General features: G+C 48.3%; 1 protein-coding gene across 1 annotated transcript in view; it reads left to right on the top strand.

Moving 5' to 3' along the window:
• Nucleotides 1–11,645, top strand: part of ELOVL5 (ELOVL fatty acid elongase 5) — a 74,216-nt gene extending 62,571 nt beyond the window's left edge. The window contains exons 4-8 of the mRNA XM_010845261.1: nt 3,170–3,247; nt 4,015–4,186; nt 6,007–6,131; nt 8,337–8,471; nt 9,756–11,645. Coding sequence (XP_010843563.1) covers nt 3,170–3,247; nt 4,015–4,186; nt 6,007–6,131; nt 8,337–8,471; nt 9,756–9,899 — 654 coding nt within the window. The 3' untranslated portion in view covers nt 9,900–11,645. The remainder of the gene's footprint in view (nt 1–3,169; nt 3,248–4,014; nt 4,187–6,006; nt 6,132–8,336; nt 8,472–9,755) is intronic.
• Nucleotides 11,646–11,908: the final 263 nt, after the last annotated feature.

The raw sequence follows: 11,908 nt of genomic DNA, 5'->3' as shown, positions 1-11,908 counted from the left end.
TTTTTTTTAAGTCTACCTTTATTTTGGGGGCTTCCCAGGTGCTGCAGTGAAAGAATCTGCCAATTCAGGAGACTCAAGTTTGATCCATGGGTCAGGAAGATCCCCTGGAGGAGGAAATGGCAACCCACTCCAGTATTCTTGCCTGTAGAATCCCATGGACAGAGGAGCCTGGCAGGTCACAAAGAGTCGGACACTACTGAGCACAAGCACTAACTAACCTTTAATATTGTTGTTTTTTAAAATTTCTTTGGCTGGGAGAGCTCTTCATTGTGGCTTGGGGGCTTAGTTGCCCCACAGCATGCGGGATCTTAATTCCTGGACCAGGGATTGAACCACGTCCCCAGCTTTGGAAGGAGGAGTCTTAACCACTAGACCACCAGGGAAGTCCTTCAAGTTTCTATTTTTAAGAGAAGGCCTCTGTGAACAAAGACTTTACATTCTCTTCTGGTGTATTTGAAAACATTTGCCCCTTCTTACTGTCAAGGGGAAAAAGTACGCATACTTAGAGCAGATGCCCAGAAGTGGTGTTGAGTTTGCTTTGAACTTTCTACGCTGTCTCTACTCGCTGCACCTGTGATCAGAAACATCAATTCAGGAAACAGCCCACTGGGCTCAAGGTGCAGAGTGGGGAGGGGAGCGGTGTGCACTTTATAGAAGAAGAAACAGATTTTGCCCTTGGAGAATGTATCCCACCTGGGAGAGGATCACACCTGTAATCTGGGCTTCTTTGTCTCCATCCTTTAATCCAGTAGAGTTCCAAAAAGTTCTTTTTCCGTACCCTCCAGCTGCAGTAGATAATTTATCAGTTTCCTCATAGGATAGAAGGAAGGGCAGCAAAGAACACTGAGTTGAGATGACACCTCTCTCCCCTCAGGTTTCCACCCTAGCACAAGTGCTGCACACACACACTTTCTCTCTCTCTGTCTCTGCTTTAGACTCAGGCTTCATTTCTTGATTGCTGGGACTTCTAATAGGTCTGTATGCAGTATGCTTAACTGGCATGACTTTAGAAAGGGAAAGACCAGAAAGATAATACACCTTCCAATAAATTCTCTGTGGGTCTGGTTTTTTGAAGATAGTATAGTTTACATGTGACCTGTTTTCAAAAAATATTAATGTAGTACTGTAAAAAATTAAAACAGAACCTTTGGAAATAATTTAATCCAGCCTCCTCCTCTTAGAGTAAAACATGATCAAGGGCTAGGGGAATTTAGGTGACTTGCTAAATTCTGCTCCCTACTCCTGGATTATTTTCGTTAGAAAATGATGTGCTCTGAATCATTGTGCTTGTCTTTGGCCACATAACTCGTGCTTTTTTCAGGTGCACAAGATGACAATGCAAAGCAAAAATAACAAGGGAAGTTAGTAGAAGGAAAGTCAGATTGAAGCAGGGTGTTGAGTGTGAGCACAGTGACTACACCCACTGCTGGCTTCTATCTCTGAGGTCAGACTGGATGGAAGTTGACCTGTTTGTCTTCAGACCCTTGTGATCAGCTGACGTTCCCTGCATGCAGCCCCCGGCCCTAGTCATGCTCTGTGGGAGAACCTTGAGGTTCTGTTGTGTGTCAGTTACATCTTTCTCACAACACTGGTAGGTGAACTGTTTCTTGCTGGAATCATATAGCATGAAACCAGTGGCTCCCACTCCTAGTTGCACATCCCACTTGCCTGAGTGTGTTGTGAAAGGCCCCACAGTGGCCTGGAGGAGGCCAGCCATTCGTCATTTTTAAAAGTTCCCCCGGTAAGCCTGTCATACAGCTGGGATGGGAACCACTGTTTAAAGCCAGTGGTTCTGAAACATCAGTTGCCTCGAAAATCACCTAAACAGCCTGTTCTTACACCACGGAATTTCACACCCAGCAATGTCTGATTTGGTGGGTCTAGGGTTGGGCCCCAGATTCTGTATTTCTAGCAAATTCCTGGGTGCTCCTGGAAGAGGCTGCTGTTGGGTGGGAACCACACGTTAAAAAGCACAGTGTTAGATTCTCTGGGGTTTTGGTTCTGACAGTCCAGCTGGGGCCCTGGCATTTGCATGTCACTTGAGTTGCCTTGTGATGCTCGTGCATCTGGACTGGGGAACATGCCAAGAACCACACACTGAGGCCTGGGGGCCGGTTCCTCATTTGGGATCCACGATGAGCTCAGGCATGAAGTAGACCACCTCTGATTTCTCCTCCCCTGCCCCGTTGACCACCAGAGGGAGGGCCACCAGGAACACTTGAGGACGCCAAAGCTTCAGAAGGAGGTGGTGAGCTGCAGTCTACATGGAGAAAGAGGCCCATCTCGTGGGTGTCTGGCTGGCTGGGATGCAGTGGGTAGACAGTGGACATGCACAGGGGCTCAGATCACACCTTCCCTCTGGAACAGGTCCTTAGGTCCCCCCCAGCAGGTGTTGACCTGGTATGGCAGCTGAGGCCCCCAGGGGGAGCTGGCGACCCTGCACTCTGCCCCTCACGTCAGGGTCCTCTCTGTGGCCCTGCAGTGCCCACCCTGCCACAGATGAATTCTGCATTGTGGGCACAGCTCAGTTCTCAGAGGTCTGAGCCATGGATCTGCAGGTGATGCAGAAAACAGTGAAGAGGCTGAGGCTGGACTCAGTTGCCCCAAGCTGGCAGCAGTGGTTCTCTAAGTGAGGGCTCTAGACCAGCCTCAGGTTCACCTGGGAACCTACGAGAAATAGGAATTCTTGGGCCCCACCCCAGACCTGCTGGATGCCCATCCATCTGCCTTTCAACGTGTCCTTAACTTCATTCTGGGCCTACGCATTCAGGTTTGAGAAAGCCAGTGGTTTCCCCCGAGGCCGTGGCAGGGCAGGACCCTGATCGGATCAGAGAAGGAGCCCACACATGTTTGGATCCCTTGGGCCTCAGGATTGGGGAGGTGCTTGTGACAGAGGGTTCTGAAGAAAGGCAGCGTGGCCAAGCAGGGCCTGTAGAGGCGGCTGCAGTGGCTCTGGGCCCACCCTTCAGGAAACTGAGTCCCTAGGCTTTTGAACTCCCCCAATTCACCCTCCCCTGTCATCATGGTTTTCTTGCCCAGAGCACCCTTGACCCCGCACAGCCCACAGTCTACACGGATTCTCAGACTATGAAGTCTAATTGAATAGGGCATTTCCTGATTCTGATTTTGTTGGTGACTGGCTTTTTCTCTCTTTTCCTTTGTTCCCCAGTTAGTGACGGGAGTATGGGAAGGCCAGTACAACTTCTTCTGTCAGGGCACACGCAGTGGAGGAGAAGCGGACATGAAGGTACTGGCTCTTTGTTTTCTTAATAAAGAAATTGTACCAGAGACAAGATGGCCATCCAGGTAATCCCTGTGGACATTGTTTAAAAAGAATTTTAAAAGCGGTGTGTGCCCATGGTAAGGGAAATTAAGCAGCCTGGAACGTATAGGAGGGGAACTAAAATCTCCCTGTCTGCAAAAGTGAGTCCTGTTAACATCTTCCAGGGAAGACAGCGTGCATGCGCTTACCAGTATTTGCTCTCTGTTTACATAAACAGGTTCATCAGGTGATGTCTTTAATCATCACCTCTGGGTGTGATCTATAGAGTCCAGCTTCCATACTGGAGTATTTTTCAGGGTTTTGTTTTAAATAAAAGGCTGCAGTCTACCCTCAGCCTGGCAGTCATTTCCTCAGAGCCCCCATGAAGAGCCCCCTGTACGGCATTTCACCAGGCACAGCACAGCACTGGACATCCAGATTTCTTTCTCGCTCTGCCGTGTGTCCTGTCACCTGCTCCACGCCAGCCCCTGAAATCGGAAGTGCCTTTCTCGTGGTTTTCCTCCTCCGATGGCTCCAGAGGGAACAGGCAGCCTACAGGGATTTGTTAAAGAGTTGTGAAGGGCGTGAAGCCCTTGTAGAGCTTGCCCTGCGTTCACAACCCCCCACCCACCCCCAGGTGTTCTGGTCAAAGGCCCTGCAGAGAGACTAGCTTCAGCGGGGCTAGTGGGGCGGTGAGGTCCCGGGGTGGGCGCACAACCCTGCGGGAGACGCTGACAGCCCCTTCGTCCTAGATCATCCGCGTCCTCTGGTGGTACTACTTCTCCAAGCTCATCGAGTTCATGGACACCTTCTTCTTCATCCTCCGCAAGAACAACCACCAGATCACGGTCCTGCATGTGTATCACCACGCCAGCATGCTCAACATCTGGTGGTTCGTGATGAACTGGGTCCCCTGCGGCCACTGTGAGTCTGAACGTCTTTGGGGACAGGTGTGAGCAGAGAGGCTGAGTTGAAACTAAGGCTCTGAGGGGAAAGGTGCCGTTTCTGCAGGTTTCTGGGTCAGGCCTTTGACCGTGGTGTCCAGATTGCCTTTAATGACGGTCTGCGTGGCCTGTGCACTCAGCAAGCTGACAGATCCTTTCTCTGGTTTGGGGCACACCCTGTGCTAATGCGGCAGGATGAGGGAAAGACCAGATTCCAGTCTGGGGCACTTGAACAAATCTGGGCAGAATTCTCTGTTCCAGGTTGTTTATCCTTGTTTCTATACACATTTGGAAGGTGTTTGACTGGCAGGGACAGACCAGGAAGATGGAAACGTGCCAAGGAGTGGGCTTCAGGGAACAAGCTTTCGCTGCAGTACCTCAAGGCGTCTGCACATCCTCTGACATAGTGACCCTCACATTCCTGGAGCATGTTTAGCTGGGCAGCTTCTGGGACAAGCACCAACATTTGAAGTAAATTCTCTAAGAAGGATATGGAAAGCTTGTGGTCTGGAAGTGTCCCGTAGTTCCCTACGATGAGGTTGTCCCCGTCGGGTTCAGCCCAGGAGGGCTAATATGTCCCGGTCAGAGTTCCTGATATCCATCACAAACTTGATCCTCTCAGTCTGCTCACGTGTTTTCCCCCAGGATAGCACCGCCCTTGATTAACTTGGCCCACCAGGATGCACACAGTTAGAGGAATCTAGAACCAGCAAGAGCTTTCCAAGTACAGCTCCTTCCACTTTGGGAGAACCCTGAGACAGTAGAAGGATTGGTAGAGCTCACGCTCCCTGGCTGTAGGTTATCTGACTTAACTTTCTAATAGAAACGGCACCTGCCCACATTTTAAAGTGTGTTAGTCACCCAGTTTTATCCAACTCTTTGTAACCCCAAGGACTGTAGCCTGCCAGGTTCCTCTGTTCATGGAGTTTCCCAGGCAAGAATATTGGAGCAGGTAGCCATTCCCTTTCCCAGGGTGATCTTCCTGGCCCAGGGATTGAACCCGGGTCTCCTGCATTGCAGACAGATTCTTTTACCGTCCGAGCTACCTGGAAAGCCCCAATGGAAGAAGGCTTTAAATGTCAGATCCCGCAGAATGACAAATGAGAAACAATCAGAGAATGGATATGACTCGTCCAAGGTCACACCCCCAGTTACTGTCATAGCCCAGCCTGACCACAGAGGGAGGGGAAAGCTGGTTGCTTTGCTTGGTTGCTGGCTATGGGGGCAGAGGACCGAGAGTCTGAGAAAAGACTGGGTGATTCTACTGGAAATGACAAATTGTGACGTAAATAATGGATCTCTCATCTCTAAGGAACTGGGCTCTAGACTCTGTCTTACTGATAAGGATATATGGCCTCTGCACCACAGCCCTCCTCCCCAGACCTCAGCAAATGTGTAGAGACGGCCAGCTTTGAGCTTCCCACTCTTTGCGGCTGTCTTTCCCCAAGGCTTCAATGCAGTATCGGGGCACTTGGGCAGCATCCTCTGGGAGTGGGTGGCGGCCAAGCAGCAAAGCCTTTAGATTCCAGAGCGAGGTGGGTGGTTCCTGACTCCTGGTTGGATGCCCACCTGATAGCTGACCCTGGGCTTGAAGCCTCTTGACGGCTGCCTGCCCGTGTGGAAATTGATTTCTGGTCACACGCCCGTGCAGTGCCAGCTTGCTGCTGCAGTGTTTGCCTGTTCAAAAACTTTTTTTTTTTTTTTTTTCATTTTTGAATTTAAAAAGAATCTTGGGTTTTGTTACCTGTCACATACAGGACACTGATGCATCCTCCTCACCAATTCCCTCTGTTCCTACAGCTTACTTTGGCGCCACACTTAACAGCTTCATCCACGTCCTCATGTACTCGTACTACGGCCTGTCGTCCATCCCGTCCATGCGGCCGTACCTCTGGTGGAAGAAGTACATCACGCAGGGCCAGCTGGTGAGTCAGGCAGCCTCTTTCTGCCAGGACTTGCCGCCTGGGGGGCACTGAGCTCTTCCTGGGCCGCCCTTGCTGCCCTCCTGGCTTCGGTGTTGTTGACTAGCTCCTGAGAGGTGCCTTTCCCATCCTTCCTCTCTCTCGATCCAGTTAAACACCTTGAAGTGAGCAGAGCGGAGAATTCCATCCATTTCAGTCAATGGAGACACCACGCCAGTGGGCAGGCAGCTAGTTGAATCGGGGAACAAAGACTAAACAGAATCCTTGGACTCTTAAGTTCAGCCCTTTCTTCTTAGTTTGTGCACAGAACATCCATGTGTGTCCGTGTTTTCTAATTATAATCCAAATCCAAGGTGCGTCTGTGTGCCTATGTTTCCAGGAGTGCCAGGATTTGCTGGGAGGAGCGCGAGTCCAGGCTGTGCTAAGTCGCTTCAGTCATGTCCGACCCTTTGTGCCCCTATGGACTGTAGCCCACCAGACGAGCCCAGCTTGCCAGTAGGTTACTAGGCAGCAAGGATGCAGGTGCCAGGCGACCGCTCAGCCCGTGTGGTGGCGGGGATGGCACTGCAGTGCCCCAGGTGACAGCCCCTTCCTGGGCCCACGTCCCAGCAGCTGTTTGCACTTGATGGTTATTTCCCACCGTCCTTGTTAAAGCTTTCCTTGGTTGTCAGTATACTATATAGCCTTTTCTTCCCCCCTTGTGATTTCTTTCATAAACTGATTACTAATACTATCACTACTGTTCGAATGCTGACATTCCTTGAGCTTACCACGTGCTCATGTCAAGCGAGCAGTTTTACAGGGATTGTTCCAGTAGCCTGATTTTATGTTGTTATCCCTACTTTATAGAGGAGGATGCGGAGGCGATAGCCTAGGGCTAGCTGACTCGTTGACATTAGATACTAAATTCTTAGCCCTGGTCTTGCCTTCTTAACACATTCTTTTCTAAGGAAACCAAGCTGATTCAGATCCCTCTGTGTCAGTAGTGATTCTTCAATGTTGCAAAATAACCATCTGGGGAAAAAAAATTTGAGAAGACCTTCTGAGCTGCTTCTGTGTTTGGTGTTTCATTAGCACCTCTTTGCCGGCTGCCGGACGATCCTTGTTGTGTCCCCTCACCCACTTGTGAGGAAGACTCACTGTTCATCCGCCTCCTCATTACACATGAGAAGTGATGCCAGGCTTGACTTGCTGCACGTAGTGTGGTTCTGCTGAAGCCACATGTAGAGCAGGCTGGAGAGCTGGTCTCCTGTTGGCCTCTGCCCTTTGAGGTGGACGATTGCACCTAGTTTCCCTGTATTTATTCTATGCGCCACTTACAGTTACTTCTCAGTCTAGAAAACTTACCTTAAAAAAAGGAAACAACAACAGCAACAACAAAAAAAAAAACAGTTCCCTACATAGAAACACTGAGAGGTGGCCCGAAATCCCGTGGGTGGAGCCTCGTCCTCCACTCACTCCTTAAAGGTCCCCGTCCAGCAGCTGTCCCTTATCTTAACCCCTTCTCGCCGTTTCCCTGCTTCTCAAGATGTACCTGCCAGAAATAATCTATGGAATTAGCACTATATCCTAGGAAGAAAGTAAGTCTCTCCCAACCCCAGCCTTCACCAAATCAGAAGGTCCACGGATAAGGATGGGGAAAGGGTCCCATGGGATTGCACATCCTGCAGTGAGGTTCCTGGTCCCTCTAAACATACACTCCATGCCCATCCTTCCTTTATGAAGAATTAGCAAAAAGTACAGTTGCATCTCCTGTACTGTATTTCTGAAGTGTGTGTGTGTGTTGGGTTTTTTAAAATGTTTTCACTTTTTTCCTTCCTTCCAGCTTCATTGAGAGCTAATTCACATATAATACTGTATTAGTTTACAGTGTACAACATAAGGATTTTGATGTGTGTATGTTGTAAATCTACTCCCAGAACTTCCAAATATACAATGAAAGCGTTGCTGGCTATTCCCCAAGCTTTAGAGAAGGTGACTGCAGCAGTTGGAAAGGGAGGAGTGTACACATAAGACAAACACAGATGCATAAGAGGTTTGGGATATGTTTAGCATATGCTTCATGATTTTGAAATGACCTCTGTACCTACAGAAAGGTTAGTAAGTGTTCATTCCCAGACTCGGGGGTGCAGGGTACAGCGCCCATTTGGCAGACGCCTTGACCTTGGGCCATGGCCGCATATTCAGCTATGTCTCCTCCCCACCCAGCTTCAGTTTGTGCTGACCATCATCCAGACCAGCTGTGGGGTCATCTGGCCGTGTACCTTCCCTCTCGGTTGGTTGTATTTCCAGATTGGATACATGATTTCTCTGATCACCCTCTTCACAAACTTCTACATTCAGGTAAATCTCACTCTTCTGTGGTGATTGGGATTTGGGGTCTTTGCAGCCAAGGCCCTCATTCATTCCTTTATTGAGAAGCCCCTGCCTTGGCAGGAGCAGGGTAGAGGTGGGGTCACTGCCACTGTGGAAGGTGCTGAAGTCTGGCCAGACCTTGGAGTTCTGGGGCTTTGGCACAAGAGGTTCCAGGTCCCTGTGGGAAAGCAGAGCTGTCCCGTTCTGCTTCCCTGGGGCTGCTGCAGACATGGCATAGATGAGTCTCAGTCTCAGTCTCTCAGCCCCACTGCCCTGAACTCCAGGGCTAAATTAAATATCTGAAGAATTTTCCATTACAGTCCCCAGCTACAGAAAGAAATCAGCCTTTTTTCCCAGTTTTCTTACACTTCCTCCCCACACTGCTCAGGCTTGGGGGCGCAGATCGTTCCCAAGTGCATGATGTGGTGTAGGTTTCTGCCCACAGAAGGGTTTGTTCAGGGCTGATGCTTTGGGGGAGCCTGACCTGTGTGGTCACTGTTGACTCTCCTACTTCCCATTACCCCTGGGTCTCGTGTGTCCCTGCTCCGTGAGCTGGGCCTGGCTCCGAGCAGGCACAGGGGCTGGGCAGGAGCAAAATAAGAGTCCCTGAGCAGAGGCAGGAAAGGCAGATCACATGCAGCCCCACCAGCCCCCCTCCATGCCAGGGCGGGGGGTGCCCAGCACATTTGCCCTCCCTGCGCCCCTTCCAGACAGACACCTTTTCCCAGACATATCTGGGGTGGCAGCTCTGGGTTGCATCTTCCTCCTGCCTGGCTGGTAGCTCATGCTGCACTTCAGGGCAATGACAGATACAAGGGAGGTTATTAAAGAAAAGATGGGGCCCAACAAAGCTGAAGTCACACCTGTTTTGACTGCCATTCATGGCAGAGTGCTTTTGTAAGTAAAGGGCCAAGACAGTTGCTAAAGCCATGAGACAGTTTGAAGGCAGAGGATGTGAGTGACAGCGGGAGACAGCAGGGCAGAGCCGAGTGAAGTGTGAATTGTATTTTCAGTCCAGTCGTCAAACAACATCCATACCTCTGCCCGTGACTCAGTGAACATACCCAGGCTGAGCCTCAGAAAATGAAAGAATGATTGAAACCAGTGGCAAAAAAAAAAAAACCCAAAACATTTTCCAGGTCGCTTGGGCACAGACATTGCTTCTTAATACGGTAGCACCGGTCCCCAGAGGCTCTTGCCCTGGCATTAGGGATGTGGCCGGGCCCCACCCCCACCCCCGCCGTGGCTCCCATCTGCCCTTATGTGTTGCAGACCTACAACAAGAAGGGGGTCTCCCGGAGGAGAGAGCACCAAAAGGACCACCAGAATGGCTCCGTGGCCGCCGTGAACGGCCACATCAGCAGCTTTTCTTCCCTGGAGAACAATGTGAAGCCGAGGAAGCAGCGGAAGGACTGAGGTCCGAGGGTTGGCAGCCTCTGAACCACATCGTCTGATTGTAAGCACATCTGAGTTGTGCCCGATGCTCGTTAACAGCTGCTGTAACTAGTCAGCCTACAATAGTGTGACTCACGTAGGACCTCTTCCATCAATTCCAAACCCCTAGAAAATGTAGACAGATTATCCAAGTAGGCATAAGATTTTTTAACATTTCTGGGCTCTCACCGACCCCTGCGCTAGACTGTGGAGGGCGTGTTATTGTAGTACACGACACTGCTGTTGCCTTATTAGTTATAACATGATAGGTGCTGAATTGTGATTCACAATTTAATAACACTGTAATCCAAACTTTTTTTTTTAACTATAGATCATGCATGTGATTGTAAATTTGTATAATGTTGTTACAGTAGAGAAACACACATGCCTTAAAATTGAAAAAGCAGGGCCCAAAGCTTATTAGTTCAATTAGGGTATGTTTCAAGTTTTTATTCATTTCTTATAGCTCCGTTCAGAAAAATCAACAACCATGATTTATGAAACCTAACGTGTGACACAGAACTTCAGGTGACTTGTCCGTGTGAAATCGGCACCTTCAGTTTTTGTAATGTTGGCTTTAAATCAGGCAGGTTCAGATCTAGTGGAACAGTCAGTTTAACTTTTTAACAGATCTTATTTTTTTATTTTGAGTGCCACTATTAATAATGTAAAAAGGGAGGGAGGAGCTAAAGCAGTCTTGATGAAACTTAAATATATATTCTTTGTCTTCAAGATTTCAGGAAGTGTGTAGGATGAGTAGGCCGTTTTAAATGTCAGAAGTGTAAGTGTTTTTATACAGGAAACAAAGCCCATTTTGCTTTCCACTTAGAAAAGATATATACTTTTCAAGAGACATAACTGAATAGTTAACCATTTGACAGAGGCCCATAGATGAGCAGTGCGGGGACCGGTTGCCAGGGTCCAAATTCGGATTGATTTCTCTACTGCTATCTATCTGTTTTGACACAAACTTCCTTTGAAAATGTGCCTAGCTTACCATAATGAATGGGGAAGGGTGGGGTGGGAAGGACTTTAGAAAAATTCAAGGTAAAATTAAACAGATAGCTGCAGCATGAGAAAACTGGAGAACTGAGTAGAGATGGTTTGGTTAATGTGAATCTAATAGCACCTGTAAGGTTTTTTTTTCCCTGCTCCGACTGTAAAGATTTATTTAGAAACGCTTGTTTAAAAATAAGACTGCTTATCATAAAATCATGTCTCATACCCTAGAAGCAGGGGTCAAACAGATAGACTGTTTTGTGTGTGTGTCATTTTAAAGTGTTGGAATTTAGCCTCTGAATACCTTCTCCACAGGAGGAAAAATACATTCATTGAACCACTCGTGACACATCTGAGAAGGTCATTGACAATGTATAAATGAATGGTTTGATATTTATGTAAATATCAGTTTATCATGCTTTAATTTTGCACATTCATATTACAGGGAGCCAGTTGGGTTCTCTTAATTAGTCTTGTGGGTTTTCTGTTTGGAAGGAGTCACGGCATCTGTTTACATTTACCTTATCAAATCTAGAATGTGTATATTTGTAAATGTATGTCTTCCTAGGTACTAGTTTGAGAATGTCTTTACATATTTCAACACAGAAACTATAACATTCAATAGTGTGCTGTCAAAGTGTGCTTAAGCTCATCTGGATATACCCACAATGTTAAATAATGTCTAAAATTAATCATTAAAATGTTTTTGATTACCTGTGCTTGGTTTTACATTGTTAATATGCTGCTAATTCTGAAAGACTGGAGAAAAGTCTTCTTTTCTTCACCATCTAGGAAGTCACCCAAAAAAATGATGTAAATAATTCAGTTTGGAAGGTTATACTGTGGCTCAGCTCACATTAGGAGGGATCCCCACATTGTTAAGCATGGTGGTGGCTGCATCCCAGTTCCTTCCTCTAAGCCTTCCCTGGTTTCCATACTAAAGACCCCAGCTCTGAGCCCACTCCTTTTTCTTCCCTCCCCTCCCCTCCCCC

Source organism: Bison bison, unplaced genomic scaffold (genome assembly GCF_000754665.1).
Source record: "Bison bison bison isolate TAMUID 2011002044 unplaced genomic scaffold, Bison_UMD1.0 scf7180017864214, whole genome shotgun sequence".
Taxonomy (NCBI): domain Eukaryota; kingdom Metazoa; phylum Chordata; class Mammalia; order Artiodactyla; family Bovidae; genus Bison; species Bison bison.
This window is presented reverse-complemented; position numbering and strand designations above follow the sequence as displayed.